The sequence below is a fragment of the Lissotriton helveticus genome, chromosome 3_2 (genome assembly GCF_964261635.1).
Source record: "Lissotriton helveticus chromosome 3_2, aLisHel1.1, whole genome shotgun sequence".
Classification (NCBI taxonomy): domain Eukaryota; kingdom Metazoa; phylum Chordata; class Amphibia; order Caudata; family Salamandridae; genus Lissotriton; species Lissotriton helveticus.
This window is the reverse complement of record NC_136062.1, coordinates 75,314,399-75,341,106: the sequence shown is the minus strand read 5'-3', so window position 1 is coordinate 75,341,106 and position 26,708 is coordinate 75,314,399. Positions and strand designations below refer to the sequence as shown.

The 26,708-nt window shown below is 43.1% G+C and overlaps 1 protein-coding gene across 1 annotated transcript in view; it reads right to left on the bottom strand.

Moving 5' to 3' along the window:
* Window positions 1–26,708, bottom strand: part of CYP19A1 (cytochrome P450 family 19 subfamily A member 1) — a 155,713-nt gene that overhangs the window by 84,278 nt on the left and 44,727 nt on the right. Inside the window, exons 3-5 of the mRNA XM_078684596.1 lie at window positions 18,101–18,255; window positions 10,415–10,591; window positions 2,208–2,322 (exon numbers count right to left, since the gene is read on the bottom strand). Coding sequence (XP_078540722.1) covers window positions 2,208–2,322; window positions 10,415–10,591; window positions 18,101–18,255 — 447 coding nt within the window. The remainder of the gene's footprint in view (window positions 1–2,207; window positions 2,323–10,414; window positions 10,592–18,100; window positions 18,256–26,708) is intronic.

Here is a 26,708-nt window from a genome sequence, read left to right as displayed (position 1 = left end):
ATCTACTTCCGGTTTCACGAGAGTAGGACACGAACGAAAGAACGAACATTTAAATGGTAAGCCCGCATTCGAGCGCTCTAAACCCTGTTAATTTGACCACCCAGCATTAGAAGATAGATTTTTATCGTACCCTTACGAAACATTACGATAAGCGTTTCCACTTCTTGATTAGGCACGTCCTTTGGAACACATTCATCGGGTTACCACTAATACCGAGCACATACTTCCGTTCACGGAGCCACTTACCAGCATGAATCAACTGCCGTTTAGTAACCAGAGTTAGCCACATTTTCCCTTCGTTTTAACTTTGTTACGAATAACATCACTATGCACTGATCCAAATTCACCAGCATGAGTTATAACATCATTAATAATTCACCATTTTTCACACTTTATTATTGATTATGTTTTGAACTGCATTTGTTACGTAATGCTTTCAACCATATTGAATGCTGCATAATTTCCTTAGTTGTAGAGATATCCCCTGGAAGAAGGCAATTTTATGCCGAAATCCATTGGGAATGTTTAAATGTTTGACTATTAAATGCAATGAAGAACTATGAACTCAAACATGATATTCTTGTGATGACAACAAGAGGAAATAAATACCAAGAGTTTCAACAGAAAGATTTTGTTTACATTATTGATCACCTTGAAGTAACCTTCCTAGCAGAAGGACATTTATTGGAGCCCGGGGGACACACCCCACACACGTGGGAGTGCAACCTTCATACATTACGTTTTAAACTCTTCATCAGAGAGTGATACCTCGGAGCACCATACAACCAACGTAAACTGCAATCAAATCACAGTAGTGCGCCCATTCAAACCCCTTTTGAAGAAGCAGAAAGCGCCAGTGGCAGTTTTCTATTTATGCTAGACCGGGTGAAAAAACCTGTACAAGCTGACTGCGATGGAGCATGCATCATTTTTGCACTAAGTGCAAAAAATACACACACACATATGAACTTTTACGTTTTCTTCTGAAAATTCCTAATTATTGCACTGTATCTCAAGTGCTAAATTGTAGACTAATGATGTTCGAGTTGCAGTGGGGGATTTTGGTTTGTGCTTTCTGTTGCTTTAATTTCACATCACCAAAAGGCCATTTTAGTGGATAGTCAGGTAATCTATAAACCTACAACAATAAAATTAAATGTAATTGCTTTTCCCACTATCTTCCTCATCCTCTATTTACCCTATGTACTTCAAGCAGCTGTATGTCACAGATAACCATTCAAGGGGGCCACAAACAAAGACACTGGGTGAGACAATAGAGTACATTTCCACTGAGGATACAAGTGTAACCAATGGATATCAACAATAGTAATAAAAAAAGCAAAGTTGCATCTACTCCTCAGTTCTGTTTCGTCCACCCTCACCCCCCAGCAGTGACCTACCCTTGTGTGGAAATTCATTGTTTATAGTTTAACTGATGATGATGAATGTGCCGGATAAGCAGAAAGTGATGTTCGGTTGAAATGAGTTGCCAAATGCTATGGTGCCATACCAGTGGCATAACAAAAGCCAGTGCAGCCCTCGCAGTGTGGGGAGGGCCCCAGAGCTCCGGGAGCCCCCTCCGGTACTGGGAGGTCCCTGGCCTGAGAGCACCAGACTGTGTCTGGAGCGTGGGGGCCCCCCTGCATGTACTTTGCAGGTGGGCCCGTTAAGTTTTGTTATGCAACTGCCCTATACCATAATGCCAAAGCAGCAGAATGATGTCCCCTCGGGTGATAGTGCAATCATGCAGTGCCAGAAAGGCTGGTTTGGCAGCTCAGTGTGTGGGTGGGCCGTTTTCCTGGTTCTCTGTGGCCCAGTTTTATGGTCTGGTGGACCAATTTTCACTGTTGATTTCCCTGATAATTCTAAAAATATTGGCTGCAGCTTGCACAAATGAATGCAGTCTTCTCCCATTCCTTCCAAAACACCCAAGCAGCATATCTTTACAAGTTCAAAACAGACCTGAATTGCAAATGTGGGCCACCTTTTAGCTCTCTGATTCACTAACAAGGACAACTTTTATTTTGATGCCTGGCATATTTTCTGCCCCCACCACATTCAGTCGCTGTGAAAAAGAGAAAGACCAATGTGCCATTTTGCTTCTCATACGGAATTACTACAAATACCAATGAATGCATGTTCCCAAATCTACGTAATTGTTTTTGCATTTCCAACTTGCCTTCTCTTTGAACCCTTTTAATACTTACGCTGACTTTTCGTACTTGTTGTACATCCATGAAATTTTGAAGAAGATATCAGGCTTCAGTAAAAGTGCTTGCCATGCATCAAAGTATTTCTGGATTTTCAACACAATTTCACTTTCTGAAAATACAATAGAAAAAACCATTATGTCAGTGAAGCCAAAGAACCTTTTGTGTGAAACTGGATTGGATTGCCCAATTGCGTTTATCCTTGCTCTTAGTAACCTCAGAGAACATTGCAACAAGAATTAACATTAGAAAAAATTCAGCATCTATTTTTACAGTTAGCTCCATAAAACAATTAACACGAATCTTAAACTAATTCTCCTCCATAATATCAAATGTATGGATGTGTCTGTAGAGGCATATTTTTATTTAGTATACACAAGCATATATGTGAAGTTATATGTATCCTTCTTCAAGAACAAACCTTCCTTCAAAAAGGAAACCCAGGGACGGCTCCTCTGTAATTTGGAGCGTCGCCCCACTTGTCAGAGTCAGTCAGAAAAATAAAGTGATAATAATATCATTTTATTTTTCTGTGATTGGCTCTGGCTGAGGCATACGTGTGCAGGGTGGGGCCTGGCTGAGTGGTGGGCACTTAGAAGTGTACATGTCAGTTTGGCCAGCTGTCTTAGGCCTACAGAATTTGTATTTATCTAACCCAGTTGAGTTGCACAACCGGGTTGGAAAAAAGCTGCAGACTTCCAGGCACTGTCTGAGCGGCAGGCCAGGCCACTCAGACCAATCCTGGGGCTGCTCTACTAGAATGAGAGCAGCATCTGGATTGTGTGGAGAGCCTGTGCTTTCCCAGTGACTACTGGGTGAGAAGCACTGAGGCAGCCGTAGGTGTCAGAGGCAGCATCTGCGACAGGTACGTTTTTAAAATGATTATTTCACCCCAAATTCCTCGTCCGTCCCCACCTACCCCCACACATCCACCTTCGTTTTGCAGCAGCCACCACTGGAAAGTTCGCAAACGCAATCCTTCCATGATGTGTACCCAAAGATTGGATCTTTGTTCACCACGTGTCAGGGCAAACCTATTCTTCAGAACCCTTTAAACATGAGCCGAATTCCAATGTCACTTTATCTTCCTGAAAAAACGATCTAGTTACTGTGAATGTACATATACATATTACTTCTGCCATTTTAATTTTGTGCTGCTTTATTAGTTATTATTATGTGACAATTTGTAATTCTCTCTTCTGGTGTATGTTTGTAGCCGTTTCTCCATGGTCACACCTGATTTTTCGCTGTTCACTGTGACACTGTGACACTGTTGTTCTGTGCTGCAGTGTGCATATGACAGAGTGTCTGCTCTGGACCCAAAAAGGTACTGTTAAAAGTAGTTTTTATCTATTCATTTAAATGTCTATAAATCATGTCAGATGGCACAGAAATTGTACTAGTCCTTGGAAGTTAAATGTCATATGTGGGCTGCAGTGTATATTTGCACCACCTACATATAAGACAAAACGTATGGCTGCCTGGAGCATAGTAGTGTTCAGACTGGGCTGCAATTTAAGCCACTGGAGTGACACACAGAAATGAAAAGTGCCTTTGCCTTGTACGGATCCCTTATATAAGAATGTCACCCATAAAGTGTGCCCTGCAAATTCAAAGGAGAGGATGCCTAATATATAAAAAAAAGTGTTATATTATGGAGACTGTTCACTAAGGTAAATGTACATGTAAATCTACCACTGCGTATATGAGTAGCTTGTACACTTTGTTTTGTTATTCACAATTTCTGAGCATAAAGTTAGCTCTAGGTGAAGACTTACATGTCTCCACCCCAGTGGAACCTCCTAGAATAGGATTTAAGTGTAATTTTACAACTCATAGCTTTTCGCACAGAAGTGGACTTCTCTGCCACCGTAGCAGTGTTCTCTTCATGGTTAAGTATAGAGAAATGTATTGAAGTTTGCTAAAAAAAAATAAAGAGCTATATATTTTATTACAAACTATTAACATAAATAATTGTATATATTATTTTAAATCTAGAATTAATAAAATAAAATGTCACAATTCATTATATAAAATATAATTATTTACTAACTACTATCCCTAAAGAATACATTAAAAAAATTCCATCTACTTTTTCAAAATCTACTATGTACAAAAATGTACTGATAGTTTTGTATATATATCCACATCTCAAGGTTAGCCCTTATGGAAGAAGCCACGATGTAAGTACTCAGGTTCAAATCTTTATTGAAGAATGCTGCCTGCAGGTTACAGCAAGGAGACGGTCCCCAACAGTTCAGCTCACCAGACGCGTTTCTGGAGAGTGCTCCCTTCTTCGATGGTGTTCTGCTTTACGAGGGACAGCATTTGCACGCACATTTTACCTTTCATGGACCTGCCTCAGTGGGCGTGGCCGTCCTCACAGCCTTATGGTTCTTGTAGTACCGAAACGTACTCTCAAATGAGTCCACCCCTTCGCTCAATAGAAGCTGGACTTACTCCAAGGAGGCTGGTGTATGTTTACGACTGCTTTGAGTCCACTTTAGCTGTTGCAATTTTAGAAGTTCAATGAACTTAATCTTTGTGGGTGAGTATGTTTTATTTGTGTGTCCCTCACTAAACTCCTCCCTATCCCTTCCAAAACCCCTCCAATTTAAATGTAAGAATTCCTCTTTTACAGCCAATCTCGCCTGCCCTTGCCACATTTACCACTAAAACGTAGACCTATGTATGTGAAGATCTCTGACTCATTGCAGAAATGCTTGCATAGGAAAGATAGGAGAGGCAGAGGTCTCTGTAAATAGGTCTGTAAATTGCATTGTGTAATGCATGAGTAAGACTACTGTAGTACAATGAAACGTAAGAACAAAATGGTGTTTGTAAGTAGGCCACTATATATTCGAAATATATGCTTTCACAGTGAGTGAAGGCCTAAATGCTATTTTCACAGTAAAAGTTTAGGCCAGATTTTCTATAGGCAGGCCTCTCCACTTGGAAACATTTTAGAGAAATAATTCAAAGTTATTTTACATTTAGTTCTCAAAATTTAATTTAATGCTGAAATCAGATTTTTTTATCACAATATTTTAATGAATTAATCGAAAAGTAACTTTGTAAAAATATAGTTTGGGCTGCCAAAGCCAATTCTACACTCATAACATCTTCAGTGGCCAATATAAATTGCTGGCTGGCGTTGAGGAATCTGCCTACCAGGGAACAATAGCCTGGCCTCTGGACCCATGGTGGCAGGAGGTGTCCACCACTGACCACATAGCAGGTATTTGTTTTCTGGGAGGAAGCAGGAACAGGTGACAGAATTAAGGGTAGCCTTTATACAACCTCTTTTGACTTGGAAATGCCAAATGGGGCTCCTCTTGTTCATTCCGAAAGCCCTCCTAGACAGCTGGGCACCATCTCCACCAGGAGGGAGAACCAGTTTGGACCCTACAAGAGGGGAGGCGACCTCACTTAAATAGGGAATTGGTTTTAGGGGGAGACAGAGACACTTCTGGTGGAGCAAATGTTCAGCCATCTCAGATTAAGGAGTTCCAATCATTTTTCTAGTAAAGAGAAGAAGAATGGGTATGGAAAGTTCTATAGCCACTAGCTAGAACCACCTCCTAGAACATCCCTTAAGAAAAACATTCCTGGGAAGAACACTTCTTGAGAAAAATATCCCTACTAGAAGAAAGCAGATTTCTGTCTCTTGTGTGACATCAGGGGCTAGAACTGTTTTCCAAGGGTCCAATGGCTGATCTTTCATTTACCTGTTCCAGTAGGATTAATCCTGACTCCATTGAAGCCCCGCTGGTGGCAGAGGACATTACCATGCCGGAGGATTCCTGGAGAGGGACTCAGGTGTCTAAAATCTTTACCTGAGGGCCTGAGAGCTCCACGTGTGACAAGATGTAACTTTTCCAGCAGCTGGAGAAAATTGGGACCTCAAGAGGGCTGAGATAAGGTGTGAAGTATTTCCAAGGAGATTGCACCCTCAGTGGACTAAAAAACCAGGTCCACCTTGCTTGGAGCTTTTTACCATGCTGAAACGAGTTCAGCGAGACAGCATGGGGAAAGTATGTTATGATATGTGTATTTGCAAAGCACACTTTCTCCTGCGGGGATATCCTGTGCTGAGCAGTAGTGTGTGTTGAGCCGTGCTTATTGCAGGTTGGTTGCTTGAAAAACCAGGTCTACAGCTTCTTGTGGAATTCAAGAATAGAGGCGGAGGCTCTGAGGTGGAGTGAGTGGCCATTCCATGTTTTAGAAGCAATGTTAGCAAACGTTTGTCCTCCTGATCTGGTCCTGTGTATGCATGGAATGATTGTGAATAGGAGTCCAGTGGAGCAGAAGTGTCAGCCTGTGGTAGGTGGAAGGAGATGCAACTATTCAGGTAGGTGTGGCCAAAGTTGTGCAGTGCTTTGAAAGTGTTTTGAGGAGTTTGAAATCTGCGCATTTGAGTATAGGGAGCCAGGGAAGCTCCTGAGGTGTGGTGTGATGTGAGTTCTGTGTGGGAGGTTGAGTCTGACCACCAAGTTCTGGATGGTTTTTAGTCTTCTAGTGAGCTGCTCTGTGAACGCAAAGTAGAAGGAATCCCCATAGTCCAACTTACTTAGTATTGCCTGGGAGCCATTAAAGATCTTGTTCTGCTTCTTCAGGGTGTAGAAGCAAGATGCAGTGGCAGCATTGACTTGTGTATGTGAAAGGGTATCCAGGTAAAGCCTTGTAAAGCCCTGACAAGCAGCAACTTCCCCTCTGTTCACAATTGAGGATTTTGAGAACTCAAACATGTCTAGTTCCTATGATATCATGTTGTACTAAGGCTTTTGACCCCAAAACCAACAGCTTCAGTAGGACCTCAACAATGATGGATCCAATGTTGACAGATGTTCACAAGGCTCAGTCATGGACCTTTCCCACTGAAGGATCTTTCTTCTATTTCAGAGACAAAGGACCCTATTTAGAGTTTAGTAGATGGAATACTCCGTGACTATCATGATTTGCTGTGACAATGGACACAATGAATAAGCTGTTTCAAGTAAATGATTAAGACATATGGTCAAAGAACAAAAGCTAGGCTATAATTTTAGAAAAGTAAAACTTGTTCCAACTAGGAAATGTGCACATGCACTACAATTCCCAGCATTCTTGAATAACAGCTATCTTGGGTGAGTCCTACCATAAAAGACCATGTCTTCACTTCGTTCGCGAGCTCAGGACTGAATATCATTGCCTCAAAGTGGATGTTCTTTGTTGAGTTCTCTTGCGATGTGAACAATCATGCCCTGGTTTGAAGACCTCCACTTCTGTGACAAGAGCATGAGTGGAGAATCAATTTTCAGCAAAATCCTCGAGGTAAGGGATTGATACGCAATTGAGCAGAAAGAATCCCATGGAAAGCTCGAGATATTCCATTGGTAAGACCAACTGTCTACAGATTCCAGTAGGAGTGAATTAAAAGGAACAGACATTTTTCTTTGATATTTCAATCAGAGTTCATGGAAAAGTACGAGTTCATTTCAAAACTCAGAATGTGACTAAAAACAACACATACTGGAAGTGAAACTGTTAAGGAACGTATGTGAAATCTCTCTGAAATAAAGAAAGCTTGAGAAAAGATATTGTTTGCAAATGAAAGAAGAACTTTGTTGTGAACAATTGAAGTTGTGAGACATTTGCAAAACCAACAGAACTAATACTCTATATGGCGTTCCTTAGACTATGGGCCTTATTACGACTATAGCGATCTATGGGACCACCGTAGTCATGGTGGCGGTCCAACCACTGCCACACTGCAGGACCGCCCACAATATTATAAGTATGGTGGTCAGACTGCCACGTAACCGCTGCTACCGCCACGGATCTAGCATCCTGCAGCGGTCTGGCAGCAGTCCGAGGCCAAAATATGCTGGCAGTGTGGTCTGGCCCTGCCTGCCAAACCACCAAATTACTAGTAATCGGGCGGGCGGCGCTGAGTTTCAGCGATCCTGGCACAAACCGGTGGCATGTTGCCCGGTCCAGGACCGCAGAAACTCGTAATCAAGCCCTATGAAATTTCAGAGGATTGCGGAGAAGCATAAAACACATCCAGGTATATTGATAAGAAAGTATGTATGTGTATAATATTCAGTAGCAGCTGCTACTGGACGGGGTGGTGAGGCCAGGGATTAATTGATTTTAAAAAAACGTACTTTATAACGGCCGGCCTGCTGCCTACTCCCCTGCGTCCTCTTCCTTCTTCCCCTCGGCCAGGTCAGGAACAGGAATTACCCATCACACAGGCTCCCCTGAGCCAATCAGTGTTGTGATTGGTCGGCGCTCAGACTCGAACAGGAAGGCTGTGCATGTTCCTGACCAGGCTGTGTAATGCAGCCTGTTAGGAACATGCAAAGTGCGCATTAACTGTTTGGTCAGCTTAAGAGGGCCACTCATACAGTTCATGCGCACTTTCGGAGTGCAAACCACTCCTCCCCCTGTGCTGCCCAGTCCTGCCCCACACTACACACAGGCCACTGACTCAATAGGACAAATAAAATGACAATAACAATACGTTATTGTCATTTTATTTTTCCTTTTTTGATCAGAGGGGCAATGCTCCTCCGCCTTAGAGAAAGAGCCGCCACTGACAATATTGCTGTAAAATCCTACAAAAATGACTTAATGCTTTAATCATTCTTGACATTCAAACTCATAAGAAAGAACAAATTCAGGAATTAATTATAAGGATTAACTAAATAGAAAGACACATTTATCTCTGGTGCATACTACGTTCTTCATCGGACGTTCTGTTGGTTGTACGTATGTATGTACATGTATTTATATAGCGCAAATCACCGACACGGTATCTAAGCGCTTGCTTAGGGAACCCGTCCTGGTATTCCCCTGTGAGATACCCCGGCAGGGTATCCACAAGGTGAAAGCCAGGCATCCCACCGCGAGGGGCCGTAGTGGAGATTAAGCAAGCTATTGCCCAGAGTCGCAGAGTGTGACCCCGTGAGTTGAGTAGGCACCGGAGCGAGAATTATCGAGTCCGTGGAATTTTAGAGCCCGAGACCCGCCGAGGCGGGGAATTGAACCCTGGTCCACGGCCGATCTCAGCTTCCGGGTCTGCCGCCTCTAACCACTGAGCCACACTTCTCCACATAAGATCAGGAAGGCAGAGGTGGAGACCACACATTGTCTTATGGCACCTCAAGGTTCTGTAATATTCTTCCCCATTTCTTCCGTATAGAATCTAATTTTTCTTTCATACCAACTTTAAAAACGTGTTTCTTCCGTTAAGCATTCTGGACTTAATTGGTTCAGTTGAAATTCTCAACTCAGCATCAAGATGCCTTTTACATGAATCATAAATGAATGGTGCTTTGACGACAGTAAGAAGCATTCCTTGTTGCCTTCAGATATCATGATCAAAGCTACTTCATATAGCGCTTGAGGCGCGTATCACAATTAGCAACATCGTTAATAACTGCATCTGCTGGGAAAGTATCTTGACTGCAATCCAAACATATATTTTATGACAGTTATTGATACCCCTTCATTTCAGATTAATTGGTGGTTCTGTTCTGTCTCTTTCATTCCCTCATTGCCCCATTTACATACAGTGCTGGGTTATCACTTATTGGTTCCTATCTTCTAGCTACAACAATGAGTTCTCAACATAACTTTAGTCTGTCACTACTTCAGTCAATAGAACGTTTTCCTATTGAAAAAGATTCCTTTCAAGACGCAACTCAAAGGCCTTTTTCTGAGTGGGTTGGAATGAAGGTGGTTATTACTGAACTTAGTACACATTATTACCTTGCTAGTGGAGAATTTGCCGGGTGCACTGGATAGCTACTCTTAGGATAAATGAGGTATGACATGAGTAATAGGGCAAATCTGGATAATTCCAGAGGTGCAGTGCTTTCTGCAAAACGCTGGATTACAATCCATGTTCAAATTTTAATTTTCACAAGGGTCTGTGTTTTCCCAACCCATTAGAATCATGGACTACATGAGGGTTAGCTATGGGTTTACACAACAAAATATCTTCTCTGCCCTACTTTTCTTTCCTCTTTTAAGTTACAAAAATACACACTGTTTTGCAAGCTACAGTTTGCTTTTCACTATATATACCCTATTCCTTTATTCACGCCTGCGAATCCTTTAGGCACGCCTTTCAACACTTTGCTTAACCCACTCAGTACTTTGGTAATTAAAAACAATAAATAGCATTTGATTATTTAAAAACATACTTTACTTACCATCTAAAGGAATTCTAAGAAAAAGGTTGTTCGAGGTGTCCAGCATGATGAGTCTCATAAGTGTCAACACGTTCACATTTCCATTGTCAGTGGTCACTTCCTTCAGTCTTCTTAGGTAGGTTAGTGTTGATTTAATGCACAGTTCTGTTGTTTGCACAAGTCCGGGGCCAGAGAGCGCTAAAAGTGTGGTTGAAATAGGTAGCACGTTAGATTTGAACTGACTGCTCACGCGTTTACTCACATATGTTGTTTCGCAATAATATTTTTCACGCGTAAATCCTTTAAAAAAATGTATCATGCCACTTTTTTTTACGCCAGATCAGCATAGGTTAATGATCTATCTTGGCAAAGCATTAGCATACATACAAATCAGACAACACACGTGTTTAGAAATGCCATTTAAAAAAATCTCACAGGAATTATAATATTATTTAACTAACATAGTGCTAGAACTACTAATGATTGCATAACATTGTCAATCATGCAATACATGATGACGATGCATTCTTGCTTGTGACAAAAAGTAAGTCAAACAAGAAATTCTTTATTACATTTACTTTATTGTGTGTTGCGTGTACAAATCCCAAGAGCGTTTTACATTGAACATTGTGCAGGGTATCAAGTATCATAAGTGATGATATTATTAATGCAAAATTAGGATCTAGAACATTAAAGGACAATAATGAAGTTCACATGATCAAGCGAGGTGTTGCAAATCCATCCTTATACATACATTACTGCCCATTTTCTGTATACATTTATCTACAATATTGACTTACGTACGTGAAAAAGGAGCGATTAAAAATGACAGCAGAAACTAGAAGATGAATAAGAATTTAGGGAACAATAAGCAAGAAAGGAGAAAATGTACACGCATAGTTCAGGGAGACCTAATCTCAGAAGATAGAGATGATCTTCAATCAAGGATGTATATAATGTTGTTAAATGCTAAGTTCCCGTTTCAGAAATACAGCAAGACTCTATGGAGATAAAGGCAGAAAAATAGGACTATTTGCTTAGTTCAACCAGTCTTGAAAATTGGATAGAAATAAGTATGATTAGAATTTTGTAGCAATTGAATTTGAGGTGATAAGCGGCTATCCAAGATTGAATGTTATTTAGGATCAAAGCTAAAAAAGAGATGTCAGTGGAGGAGGAAACATTCAAATCGAGCTGAGTGTCATTTACAACTCGATTTTTTGTACAAATGCCGCTAACCCGTAGTAAAGGGCTTGGACCCCCCAAACATGGTAAAATTATCCTAAACCTGAATGGTACATTTAAATTACTTGTGAGGACCTAGTAAATGGACTACCTTTGGCCAAACAGGGTCTGTAAATTAAATGCTAATGGTGGGCTGCAGCACCTATTGTGCCACACTCTAAAGTAGCACTGTAAAATATGTCTCATGCCCGCCACTGCAACCTGTAGGGCAGTTTTAAACTGCCATTTGGACCTGGCTAAACAAACCTTTGCCCAGCCACAAACCTTCCATTTTAAAACGTATAGGTCACCCCTAAGGTAGGCCCTAAAGGCTTACAGGGCAGGGTGCATGTAATTTAAAAAGCAGGACATTACGTTTTACAGTCCTGATAGTGAAACACTCCTAAAGTTGTTTTTGCACTATGACAAGGCTATTCTCCCTCAGACTAATACTGGGTTACATTTTTACACCTAATAAATGATAATTTCTATTTGGTAACAGTTAGAGAAATTACGTTTACACTCAAATGAATTGTAATTTAAAATAATTTTCAATGGTGAAGTCGTATTTTAAGTTGCAATTTAAAAAATGCCACTTTTAGACAATTGGTATTTTTCTGTACACACCAACACTGCGCTCTAGCTAGTGTCCTGTCACATACCTGTGAATGACTTTGTTGTTTTGGGTTGTGTATTGCTTACAGTGAGAAAAAGGAAGCCAAAGTTGTGAGGGGAGAGGATCTTCCTGACAGGAATGCTGGGGAGGAGATTTACCCTGCCCTGATTACATTTCAAAGGGTTCTACCAGCAGCACACATAAAATAACATGACACAGGCCTGCCCTTGCCCTTGTCACCCTATACAGGACATGGGGAAGGGGAAGAAGTGAACAGAACCAGTCTTGGGGTTGGCCAGGGAATTCCCTCTCACAAAACAGACACTCTGTATAAAACTGAGACCCTCAGCACCTTTCATCAGAACACTCTTGGACCAGTTCCTGAGGTCCTGTGACCCTTGGCTTTGTCTTACTGGACTTGTGCTAACATTCTTGAAAACCTGGGACTTCAAGACCTCCAGGGCACCAGGACAAATCTGCCAAGACGATCTTCCCAAGGCACATTGCCGCTGGGTGGAAGAAACAGGTCTCCCCACTCAGAGCTTCTCCACACCAGCAGATCTATTTCAGTGGAACTTTGTTGAGAATGTATACAGCTTTGTGCAGCCCTCATCGGACAAAGCTCAGAACATGCCCCATTGGAGGATTTCAAGCTCCAAAAAAGAGAGTATGTCTGAAGGAGAAATTCCTTACTGGGTGAAGGTATCAAAAGTACCCAGCTGGCGACAGGACTTCCCTGGGTGCAGAATTAGAATTTCTCCTGCATGGAGCTTTTAATGTCAACATCAAAGGTTTCACCAGGACCTCGTCCAATGCCTATCTGACATGTGGATCCCTTTTCCTATGAAGCCTGCAACCTGACCCGCTAAAGGCTTTTGACTTCCAGAAAAAAGAGTTAGGGCCTGATTTTGATTTCAGTGGACGGGTTACTCCCTCACAACGGTGATGGATATACTGTCCGCCAAAATATAAATCCCATTGGAAATAGTGGAATTTATATTTCACTTTTTTGACGGAGTAACCCATGCACTGAAATCTAAATCAGGACCTAAATGCCTAATTTAATTTTTGCGAGATGGCCTTGTTCCTTCACTAGGGCAATGGAGTAAATTACTCAGTTGCCCTGATGGAGATACCACCTGAAAAATTTAGAAATGAAGGCCAAGCAGGTGGTCATTTCAAAAACACTGACAAGAATTGCTGTCTCAGTGGTTCCTGTCAATGCTTTTGCGGTTTGGTGCAGGGCTTCGTCAACATGAAGAGCCTTGTATCAAAATGTTTTCTTTTATATTTTCAAAAAGAAAATCCAAAAGTGGGACTTTCTTTTTCAATATAAAAAAGATAATGCCCTCTCACCATGGGAGTCATCTCCCATGGCAAGGGGGAATTTAGTGTTTTTTACTGTCCCTGGAGATTGATGGAGAGTAAAACACAGCTATATTTTATCCATTCTTACTTGGAAGACCACTGTGTTGGCAGGGAGGGAACACCGTCACAATTGCAATGAAGTTCCCTCTCTGCCAACTTATAAATTAGGTCCTAAGTCCCTGAGTAAAACCTTTCACCGTGGCAAATGTAGTTGGTATTTCCAACCTGTACTACATCGTGGTTGGCGTGATATTTTGCCTGGGTACCGGCCTAACGAGACTGTGACTACCATTGCCCATAGCGCTTTTTTACCAAAATGGTGTAATTTTCACGTAAATTCATTCTCCATTTCTATAAATTGGAATGGGATTTTACTTGTGTTCTGTTTTTTACTTTTGAACTGTTTTGGTACTTTTAAATGCTTTACACATTTTATTAAGTTTACCTTGTCTGCTCCGTGCCATAGCTGCCAGGGATTGAGCTCAGATTTAAATTCCTGAAACCTTTAACTGGACCTATCAAGATAGTAGTCTTATTGCCTGTGGTTGACTATCATCCACACCAACTAATTATTCACAATCTAACAAGAAGTGATGTGACTACACAGGGGGAAATAGGGGAAGGGAGATAAAGAGAAAAGAGTCACTTCATAAGCATCTTTTCCCACTCACCTCAGGCATCTTTTCCCACTCACTCACCTGGTGGAAAGCATGAGGCAAGGACCTTTGATCTGCAGTGGACTGACCGGTAACCCCTGTAATCCCATATAACGGGGTAACATTAATTTAAATATACTTGTGTATACCAGGATACAATGTCTTAAGAGTATCAGTAGAATGACTTATTAGGGTACGGAAAAAATAAAGGTAATGACTAGCCCCTAGCCAACCAGGATATAGTCCTAGAACCACATATCAATTAAAATAGCAGAGATGTCGGGAATCATGAAGACTTGGAGTGATTGAAATTGCAGAAATTCTAGAGTGGCAGTAAGGAAGGCTCAGTATCTGTGGAAGGAATGATAAACCAAAAAAGGTGCAGGGAACCCAAATGGTGCAAACTATGCAACTGGAGTAGAGAACCCAACATCCACTGTTGCCAGGCAAAATGTAATGCTGTGACTGCAGCTTGAATCTTACCAGTTATTACTGACTGTTCTGAACTTTGCAGCTCTTTCCAGTACGTACTGTCTTTTCTGCAATGTTCTGGCTCATTCTACCTTGCCCCAGATTTGCTGACCTGAATTACCCTGTGACTCTACCAGTGGCAGATGGTGGACTTTGGAAGTGGTGGACTTAAGACCAAATTATCAAAATATGCCTGGGTGACAGAACAGCGAGTGAGCACTAGTGACATAGGCAGAGGTCAAGGGGTTCGCTCCCAGAGTTTTTAAAAAATAAGGAAAAATTTTGCATTTTTCCAGTACATTTTCTTTAATCAACATGATTAAACCTGCAAGGGCACCTGTTATTGCGGTTAATAGACCAACTAGTGAAAATTGATTTGTTGGTTGTCTATATTTAGTCTGGATCCGGATATAAAGAATTAAATATTCTACAACTATTTTGTTGGGTTTCACCTAAGGGTAAATGCACACAAAATAGAACACACACAACCTACATGCAAATAAATTCATGCTAAAGTAGTAAGTGCAAAATGCATTTTATTTGACCTTATAACAGCTCATTCATTTGGTTAATACTACCGCTGCAGATGTCTGTGATTAACTAGACAGTGATAGAACTGGTTGGCACAGTGGAAAATAGAGATGTGCATTTATAGTGCAATGCGGTCCCAGCCAACGTCTGAAAGCACTGTGAAAATGCAAGTGATAATTTAAACATTGTATTATACACCATAAGGCTGCTTCAAAAGGTGCAAACGCATTTAGTATTTAGGATAAAATAAGTGCTTTCAAAATTTATACTTTTTACTAATATGCAATCAGATTGTACCCAGTGCAATCCTTGTTTTATATGTTTTCTTTAGAAGAACATACTCCAGAACCCAGCCAGTAGCACTCTTACTTTGCCTCACAAATAATATTTGTCCTTCAGAAAGCTTCAAGTGACTTCATCAGTTTAAGCATATACCGGCTCATGGGCAGCTTTAACATTTAGGGGTCGATTCCGATAAAACTACTCCAAATAGCCGTACGGAGCGTTTTTCCCGTACGAATCGTACCCTGCAACGTCCCCCGTACGTACGACGAAGTACGATTCGTACCAGGAGCTGGACTCCGTACGAATCGTACAGAGACCGTACAAATCAAATCCCCGTACGAATCTCCCTCGGAACCCACTGTACGCAACATCCGTACGGTTCGCAGCTGGTTTTTCCGACCCAGCAAGTACAATTCATGTCAGGTACGCTCCATACGATGCTTTTTCTACGGGAGCCGTAAACATCCAGAGAAGCAGAGTTCGCCTCGAAACAGGTACGGATTGGCCCCCTCGGGGAACGGTGCGTACACCCCATGATCGCAGGTGTACGGTGAGTACCCCTGCGATCATGGGGTGTACGCACCATACCCCATGTTCGCTAGGTGTACGTTGCGTACACCCTGCGATCACGGGGTACAGTGCGTACACCCCATATTCACAGAGGTACGCACGGTACCCCTGCGATCATGGGGTGTACGGACCGTACGGTGTGTATGTGATTGTGTGCTTTCTGTGCGAATTGCCCTTACCTGACGTGGACCGTACGAATCGCGTCCTCATACCCCGGTCCTCATCGTACCCATCGGGTCATAGGGCATGTTTACGATTCGTACGGAGAGGGCTCTGGATACGAATCGTACGAACGTTTTTTTTCCAGGATCGGAATCGACCCCTTAATGATTAACACATTTACATTTCTTTCAGGTTGTTGTTACCTTAAAGGGAAGATATTGTCTGTCCTCTTCTACCTCTACCAGAGCCTACCTTTTCCTGGGGTCGCAGGGCAGGTTCACTGGATGTAGCAGACTGAAAGCTGAAAGGTTATGCTGCACAGTGGACGTTCCTCTGCAGTGTTTAGTGTCCACTCAGTGGTGGAAACTGTGAACTGGATCCTGCGCACTCTTTCCACAAAACGTGTGCAGGTTCCAGAGCCCAGCCTCTGGCCTACATCCTCTTCAGCACACTTTCATGTCTTGTGACAGGGTGCAATGGGGGCAGTGAATCTTGCTGACTCCATCCCACCTTGTGATGAGTTGTGAAACAGTGAGGTGTCATGGCTCCAGTACCTGATGGGCGAGCAGCAAACATCAGTACAGGGCTTCAGCCTGAAGCACCCGGGGCTACCTATACAGACATGTCATGAGGGACTGGAGTTCAGTGCCAAATGTCATGGCTTTGCTGGACTGATGACCTCACAGACATCATGGCTGTGAGATTGGCTGCCCGGCACATACTTTTGGATGGCAACTTGCCTGTTCTTAGCTGCACATGTGCATAAGCACATAAAGGCTGGAAAAGGAAAGCCAGTGAGTGAATTTGTGTTTTTCCAGGCTTTCTATGATCTTTCACATCTGCAGTAATATGAGCATATTTTGTTATCAGCTTCACAAGGGAGCAGGTAGGGAGGGTCCAACCCTGAGGCCCTCACTGAGGAGCCACCCTGGACTTCATCCTCCTTCACCTCCCCAGCCACCAGCACAGGGCCGGCCTGGGAACGAAAACCGGCCATCGCAAAGTGCTCGGCCAGCTCCCTGGGGGGTTGGGGTTGCGGCAGAGCTGTTTGCCAGGGCCAGTTTTGGCCGATTTTGTTACAAGGGCCGCTATTGCAGCTATGCTGCAAAAAGGGCCCAGTAACAAAAACGGCCCCCACGGGTCCAAAACCGGCCCCCACCCTGGCAACCCACCAGGGAAATGCTCGGTGTCCGCTACGGCTAGTCCTGCCCTGCGCCAGCGTCTGGGAAACATGACTGCATCCCTCAACACTAAGCAAGAGTCCCAGAAATCACAAACTCCAGGATTCCTGACAAAATATTTACCTAGTGAATGGCACAATAGGAGCTGCAGTCCAAAGGTGACATTTAACTTTCTATGCCATTGGTGTATTCTCTTACACCTTATACTATGACCTTTCTAGAAAATTAAATGAACTGGACAGCATCACCCCAGAACACAGAGTTCAAAAACCAGCTGCATCAGTCCATGGGAAATGGGGGTGGCCATACAAAAAGGGGCATTTTCTCACAAATGGGCATTGAGGACTCTTACAAATTAAAGGGAAATTGGTCATGTAAAAGTACAAAATGCATTATATGTACAATGGGGAGCATTGCTGGTATAAAATAGACTTTGTTTTGAAGTGTATTTAAAGCATAAATGTCAAGATAAAAGTAGGTCATTGATAGTCAAAGCAGTGGAAAATATCATTGTATACAATGATGACTGCTACGTATAGGTCCACGTCCGGGTTATAATACTCTCTAAGAGTTTCAAATAAATGAGAAGTTGGCTCAAATTTATTGTGATGGTTAAAGTAGACTTTTAAGGGGAATGCATTACCTTTGCTGAAATAAGGACGGATCTCTTTCCAAAGAGATGGATTACTGTTGAAAATAATCCCATTTTCATTCATGCCAACGCACTGTAATCCAAGTCTACTGCCAAATCTTGAAGTGTAGTGTTCATGTTTCATCACATGGAATGTAGCTGATGATCTGAAAAAAGAGCATTCTACATGTAATGTATCTCATATATACCACAAATGATAAGCATTCCACAGTATACTCCTCAGAAAGCTTCAAATATATAGAGATGTAGCAGCCAGAATCTCCATCCAAGGTCTGCGAAGAGCCTGCACAAGGTCTCCATTGACTCCCAGGAAATGATTGATTTGTTTCTCTAAAGTGTACCAACGTTCCATATTTCCCAACATTCTATCACCAAAAAGAGGAAGATTTTCAGATGTAAAACTGTTAATTAGCATATAAATCACTAGAAATTACTTCGCAAAAACATAGTGCCGAAAACAACATCACATGACATTAAATTGGATGTAGATCAGATGGAATGATCATCTGGCTTCTGATCCAGACATCACAACTAAACAATAAAAGTGAGCTTTGAATACTGTGGCCCGCCATAAGCTCACTGAACACTGGCTAGGATAGTAAATAGGTAATTAAATACATTTATTGTATAAGTTGCTCAAAACTCAATACAATAAATGCAAAATCAATTTCAAAATCACAGACTTCTAAAAAAAATGGCTCTCATATGCACTTACTTCGATTTATTAGATAACTGCATTCATGGATTGTCTGACGGGCATAAGAATTTACCATGATTAGGCTGACACTGTCAGTCTAAACTACAATGTAAGAGACCGCAAGTGAAAGAAGTATTGTCGTGCACTCAATAATTTTGTTTGGTACACCAGAAAGCATATAACAACAAAAAGTAGCAGTGGGTCAGTGACTCACTATCTCAAGTATGTATCTGGAACAAAAAAGGTGGAACTCAACTATGTGCAAGGAATATTAACTAAAGGTGAATATCTTTCCTGTGTGGAAAAATACCCATCAGTTGTCGATCCTGGACGCCCTGTTCATCATTTGGGTTCCTTCACACCGGAAAGGTAAGTTTTAACCACTGTAGATGGTAAGAACTGAACGGTGGAAACCATTAGATGTTATCAGGAATCAGGGTGTGGAAAGACAACTATAGAGCAGTGCATGTGAAAAGTGAAAGATTGTGAACTGTGATGTAATCAGATAAAATTGGGTAGTAGAAAGGATAAACAACTTTATTAAACACCTTGGTACTCCCAAATCAATAAAATGCCAGCAAAGTGTCTTTCACTGTTCTCACGCTGCTTTAACAACAAAGTATTTTTTCTTATGCCTGAAATCCAGTAGTAACTGATATATAGATATATATCTATATATAGATTTATATAACATGGATTTAATTGTTTCCAAGGATATATTATCCATACATTTGGTGTCAATGTTTATGGAACTTGACAAGGAACATTCAAACTGTAAAAGTAAAATGCATGACAGTCTAAATCATAAAATAAAATTGGGGTCCAGCATCGAAATTCGAATCTGTGCAGAGATGCCTCGTGGATGTGTAAGAACGTTCTATATAATTTGAGTTCTAGGGCCAGTTGTAGGTAAAACCCAATTTGTGAGTTCTTAATAGCGATTTTTACCGAGTCGCTATTAAGAACTCACAATACCCAATGTAGCTAAAATCAATAAAAGATAGCGATTCGGTAATACCCGTTAAAATAAATACTGTATCCTTGTTACCGATTCAGCATTAGTGATTCCTTATTACCGATTCGATATCTAGTGAATCCGGTATCTGGAAAAATCACAAATCTTTGAATCACCCAATCCTGTGCTTCCTGATGACCTCACAACCAGGAAGTGGCCACACCTATTCAGTTACACTGATCCTGAAGCTGTGGAAGAGGCAGGGAGCTGAAGCAAAACCCCAGGAGCTGCACAGCAACCACCTTGCTGACCCACCAAAGATACCATGAACACACAGGAGAAGGGAAAGGATGCTGGAGAGAGGAAGAGGAAACATAAGTTCAGTGAGAGGGAGTTGTAGTTACTGATTGAGGAGGTGGTGAAGGATCATGACCAGCTCTTTGGGAAAAAAATCACTGCACGGCCCGAATCCCAAAAAAGGAAAATATGGCTCGTGATCCAGCAGAAAATCAATGCCATCAGCATGACCCAGCGCTCAATAGAGAAACTTAAGAAGAGCTGGTACGATCTCAGGAAACATGCCAAGGAGAGGGTGGCTGACAGGCTCAATCAAACCAAGTGGGGGAACATCAACCGCGCCTGCACCGACTGCATTGGAACTAAGGGTGGAGTCCAACCTCCAGCCGGAGAGCATCAGTGGCATTGGAGACGTGGACAGTTCGGCCACAGGAGCCAACAGACACGGTAAGAAGCATGCACAGCATGCTGTGCCCCTCTCCCTAACCCCAATCCCCAATTACCCTGCATGAAACCCACTCCAGTCCATGCTTTGCCAACATCCAGCAATGCATCTTGGGAGATGTAGTCCCAATCAACTAATAGCATAGCAGTCAGTCCACTGAACCCAAATGCATGTCATACACATCAGTAGATAAACAAGCGGGGGCCAGACAGTTAGATTAGCAGTCATCAATTTATTGTAATGCAAATGCTGCTACACAAGTGAGTAAATGGACATTCTGTATCCACAGGTGAGACATCCCGCCAGGCTGCAGGAGGGGAGACAGATGAGGCAACCAGGGAGCCTAACACACTGGAGGAGGATGTCCTGTCACCTGCTGAGGTCACACCACCACCACCACCATCACCAACACCTCCACCACCACCACCGAGAGCCAGGAGATACACAGTAGCTAGCCTCCAAGAGATGGAGGGCTCAGAGGAGGAGCGCATGGGAGCCCAACAGACCCCGCAGGATGAGTATAAACACGCAGCAGGAACACAGTCCCCCATGGAGCTTGGCAACACAGGTGCCCAAAGACGCCAACCAAGGGCACACCATCCTGAGGTAGAGGAGTCCAGTGTCTTTGCAGGTCTGGAGGGGAAGATGCTGAAAGTGCAGCGCCTGCAAGGCAAAACAATGAGAGCAATGCAACGCCAGATGGTGGTAAACAACAAACACATGCGCGAAATGAAGGAGGCCGTATACTGCCTCAACAACACCATGGCTGAGGGCATGCGGGACATGTCAGAGGCTGTTAGGATGTTATGCAGCAAGATGGAAAGCGAACGTGGGGCAAGGCGCAGGGACAGACAGAGGTTGGAGGCGTACACCAAGGCAGTGAACCGGCTATGCAATGCCATCCATGTACTCAGCAGGTGCTCGGTGGCCATGCAGCTGCAGATGGCCAAGGGCAGCCGTGACGTCACAAGGGGATTGGTGACAGTCACCAGTGCCCTGGAGGTGCTGCAGACTTCGCAAATCGCTGCCACAGGATCGGGGGATGGGGGTAAAAATGAGGCAACAAGCCGCAGCAGCATTACTCCCCCATCATAGGAGCCCAGGAGGCGCAGTGGGAGGCACGGGCCAGCCACAGGACAGACTGCTAGGAAGGACACCGTGACTAGTGGACGCAGCAGTGCTGCACGTGGGCACAGAAAATAAACCAGGCATCGCCTGGCATTGGTAGATGGGTGAAGTAACCCACCTGACATGATGGGATTGCGAACATTGCATGGGGAGTTTCTATGCCATGCTGTGATTGTTGAGGCACTGTGAGGCCATCATGATGTGGTGGTTTGCTGTGCTATTGCCCGACTGAAGGTGAATTAAACACCGTCACGCTATTGCAGTTACTTGCTTTGTCTCATTACTTACTCAGAAATAGTTGGGTGTGATCTCAGCCCCTCTGTGTCTCCCATCTGGTGCTGCTGCAACTCCTGCTGTGCTGTGCTGTGGCTGTGGACAATCCTCTCCCTCTTCCTCTGATTCAGTCAGTTCAACAGGTGTTCCTTTCCTTGTTGCCAGGTTATGCAGCATAGCACATGTTGCTATTATCTTGCAGCAGGTCACAGGGAGGTGCTGCCATGCACTTCCTCTTTTGTGGAGGCAACGGAACCTGCTTTTAAGGAGTCTGAATGTATGCTCCACCACATTCTTCGTTGATTTATTTGCAATATTGAATCGCCTTCCACTTGGGGTAGATGGGTTGAGGTATGGAGTCAGGATAAATGCTTGAACCGCATATGTGCTATCACCTAGGTGTTAAAGGAGGAAAGATTATTTGCAGTCAGCAACAGATACATCAAAGGTAGACATCAGGGTGTGTCACATTTATTTACCAAGGAGGTATCCTTCTCCAAATTCACCCCCACCTAGATGGGTATAGATCCCACTGTTCCTGAAGATGTAGGAATCATGCGTGCTCCCTGGAAATGTTGCTAAGATGTCGGTAATGATGTGGGACACATCACATATGACCTGTACGTTGGTAGAATGTGTTGATTTGCGGTTACGGTAGATGTACTCAGTAGCAGCGGGGGGTAGATTGGTATGTGGGTCCCGTCAATGCACCCTATTACATGTGGGAACTGTGCCTTCTGATAAAAGTCCATCTTTGTCTTGTGCAGTTCCGCCTGTGTGCTGGGGAATCAGATGTAGTGGTGCATCCTTTGCATCACGGCATCCAGGAATTTGTGGAAAAAATGCGACAGGCAAATCTGTGAGACACCAACAGCCACAGCTATTACCCCCTGGTAACTGCCGGATGCTAGTAGGTGCAGGCAACAGAGGACCTGCACATGTGGAGGTATTGCGTGCGCCCTTGGTGTTTGGTGCTCCAGGAGTGGGTGAAGGTCACGTATCAGGTCCAGGATGGTGGTTGGGTCAAGCCTGGCCCTGTACCTCTCATGGATTTCTGCCTCTGTGAGTTGGAATAGTGTGATGCGCAGTCTGTATACGCGTTCCTGTCGTCTCCAGATCCTTTGAGCTGCAGCTTGTATCCGTATCTGCCTTGCAATGACATAGAGGGCTGCCATTGTGTTCACGCAGATGCATTCTGGGGCTGTTTATATGTTGTGCACCTGGTTACCACCTGCTTTGAGTTAGTGGTAATTTGCGACTCTTATTTAGCGATTTACATGGAATTTTAGGTACATTGTTCTGCAACTTTATTTAGCGATTCCTTATTTAGCGATTCGCTAAATAGTGAGTCTGTGTGGCATAATCGCTAAATAAGGAATCGCCAGGTTAATTCCGTTGGTTTTAGCGATTCCTTATTTTGCGATTCGGTGTTTCTGCCGCTACATTATGCATGGGGTTTTAGCGATCGCAAATGTTAAAATTCTGTGAATATCAGCGTTTGCGATCGCTAAATCACTACCTACATCTGGTCCTATGTCTTTTGCAATGCATTCCTTATCAATGCTATGGAAGACAAAATGTACTCTTTTTTAACTAATGGTTTCTCAACCAGCTTCAGTAGAGATTTTAAATCAGTTATTGAGGGACGTTTGCTATTCAGTAGTACGTTCTTTAGCTCATCTTCAGTTGCAATAATCCTATTTCTTGGGTATGCATTTAACAGCCACGGCCGGCAGTGGGAGTACCTGCTGGGCGGTGACGTGGGGAGGGGCAGTGGGAGGGTGTGGGGTAATAATGTATGGATTACAGAGTTTTACAGGTAAGTAAACATTTAAATAAATAAAACGAATTTCGTTGCACGCACTGCATCGCATTTGGGGCAGGTACTCCCACTGCTGGCCACGGCTGGCATTTAAATCTTCTTTTATTAGTACCTTCAATGTTGTCAAAGCAACATAGTGACAACTGCATAGATAGTTGATTACATTGATTTGATTTAAGCCTGGTAAATGATTAAAACTCATTTCTAGGGGGGCGTGGCTTAGCGCCCGGCGAGGACGGAGGCGTTCATGTGAGCGCTCCGCGGATGCTGGGGTGAACCTGCCGTTCACGGACTCGCTTCTCCTCGGAGATGCCGGAAAATCATCGCGGAAGGCACCAGGAATGCTCCGGAGAGCGTCTATACACCCTGGGTGAACGTTTTCTGCACTTTTAGTGCATTCTCCTTCTGTCCACGGCGTTATGACGGCCGCGGCCGCCATTTTGTATTTATGAGGCGCGCTTATCGAGCAGCATTCCTCTCCCATGGACAGTGAGTGATTCAACTTGTTCTCCTCTGCATTTCACTATGGTTGGCCAGCTATTCTTCACATATTATTGACTATGCCACCGAGATTACTGCTCCAATGAATGTTTTCGCTTCTGCTTTCTGTTCCTTTGATGCTCCTCATCTCAGGGGCCATTTTGTTTTGCACATTACTTCATGAGGCATTTATAGTCTGCCCAGTTGGTCTTATCACTGCGGCTGCATATGGAAAATAGCTGTTTTGTTTCAATACTCTCATAACTCTCACCCTCCATCCTTTTGTCATCGCAAGGCTCATCTTTGTCATTCTCCTCCTGCGCTCTTGAAGACTCTGCTGCCCTTCCCCCGACTTGGTGTTGTTTTTACGGATACAGCGCTCCAGAGCCAGTTTTTTTTTTTTCTTTGGAGGGTGTACTTATCTTATGGATAGGGGCGCAATTGGTCGTGCCCCTAAGAACTCACGCCCCGTCTTCATTAAAAACTCAAAAGTTTTTTCTGCATTGGCTCATTTGGAAGCTACTCAGACGTCTCTTGACCAAATGTCACAGTCCGGTGCGGAGCATCTTGTTCAACCCTCAGGGAAGGTCACAACGAAGCGACTCAAAAAGGATCCTCCATACCCGTCGGGTTCCTCCTCAGCTGTATCCATGGAGCTGCTGTTGGGAGAGATACGGGCACTCCGGCCTTTCATAGAAGACACCAATGCCAAATTACAGGTTTTAACGGATAATTGGTCTCAGATGGATGCCAGAGTCACGACGGTGTTTCTTCTCTTCAGGAATCCTACTGCAAGGTTACGCATATGCAGTCGCAGATCTCCTCTCACCAGATGCAGGTTGAGGAGCATGAATATCGCAATCGACGCAATAACCTTCGCATTTACGGCCTGGCGGAGAATTGTGAGGGGAGCGACCCTATTGCCTTCTTCAAATCCTTCCTCCCTAAGCTCCTCCACTTACCAGAAGGTACTGAGCTTAACATCCAGCGGGCTCACAGGCTTGGTCGCATTTCTTCAACGGCCTCCCCTTCTTCCAGACCTAGAGGTGTCATCATGTATTTTCTGGAATATACTGACCTTCTTAAAGTTCTTTCAGCAGCCAGGGCCTCTCCTCGCCTAACATGGTCAGGATCTACCTTGTTTTTCGCGCAGGACTATGCTAGAGCTACAGCTAATCGCCGCAAAGCTTTTTTGGCCATGAGACCAGAACTCCGTTCCATTGGCGCTAGATATGGCCTCTTTCATCCTTGCCTTTTTAGAGTTACTCATAACAACAAGACAACGACCTACGATTATCCTGTTCGCCTTCGGAGTTTTCTCAGCTCTTGTCAAACAGCGGACATGGATTCCTCCAGCTCTTCTTATGCTCTTCCTCCATGACTTTCTTGAGCTACTCCTGGTTTCTGTGTAGCTCACTCAGTTCATGTTGATTTTGTCATGCTCATTATACTAGTTTACCCTTTCATAAATTCCCCTCTTTATTGTTTCCTAATACTTACATACCTCGTTCATTCGTATTTTATCCCTATTTGGTATCATCTCTCTCTTTTGTTGTACCGTCTCCTGATGTTTTTCTTTCCTCGTGTTTTTTACAGAATCCGCGTTTTGTTGCACGGTGTCCCCCCCGGCTTGACGGTTCGCTCGCGTTGAATGTCTTGCCTCCTCCGGTTGGTTCTACCCTCCCCAGTTTCTCGTTCGTTCTCCTCATTCGTTATCCTCCCTTGGTTCCATCCCTCGTAAGTACGTTTTCCTTCCTTTCTTCGATGCTTACCTTCTCCTTTTTTTCCCTATTCTTGTTTCTTTCCCAATTTCAATGCTGTTCACAGGTGTCACTTCTTCATTATTGTCATCAATTTTTCTGCTTTTCTTTTCTTTTTATCTCCTTACCTATCATTTGCATTGTTCTTTTTTGTCTACCTATTTGGATGACTCTCTTCACCATTCCTTTGCCCTATATTTCTCTTTTCTACTCACTTCTTTTTCCTCCACTTCTCCTTTCTCTTTTTTTTGTGATCTTCTGTTCATTGGTTCATGCTTGTTCTGGACTTTGATCATTTCTCTTTCATCTCTACATTGTTCAAAGGTATCTCCTTTTCTTTGCTTTCATCAACTCTTTTGTCCTTTTCCTCTTCATGTCTTTTTATCTGTCACTTGCATCTCTCTCTTTTGTCTATTTATTCAACTGGTTTTCATTATCACTTTTTTACTATACACTTTTTCTCTCTCCTCACATTCTTTCCTCTCCCTTTTCCCTCTTCTTTTTTCTTTTGATCTTTTATTCATTGCTTTTCATATATTTTGGACCTTGATCTTTTTTCTCTTAGATCATCTTTCTTCATTTTTTCTCACACTTTCACTACTTATCTTGCTAATTGCTTTTTTATTGTTATTCTCTATTTATTTTTTATATTATGTCGTTAAAAATAGTTACATGGAATGTTAAGGGCATTAATTCTCCAATTAAAAGACAGAGAATTTTATCGCACCTTGCTCGTTTAAAT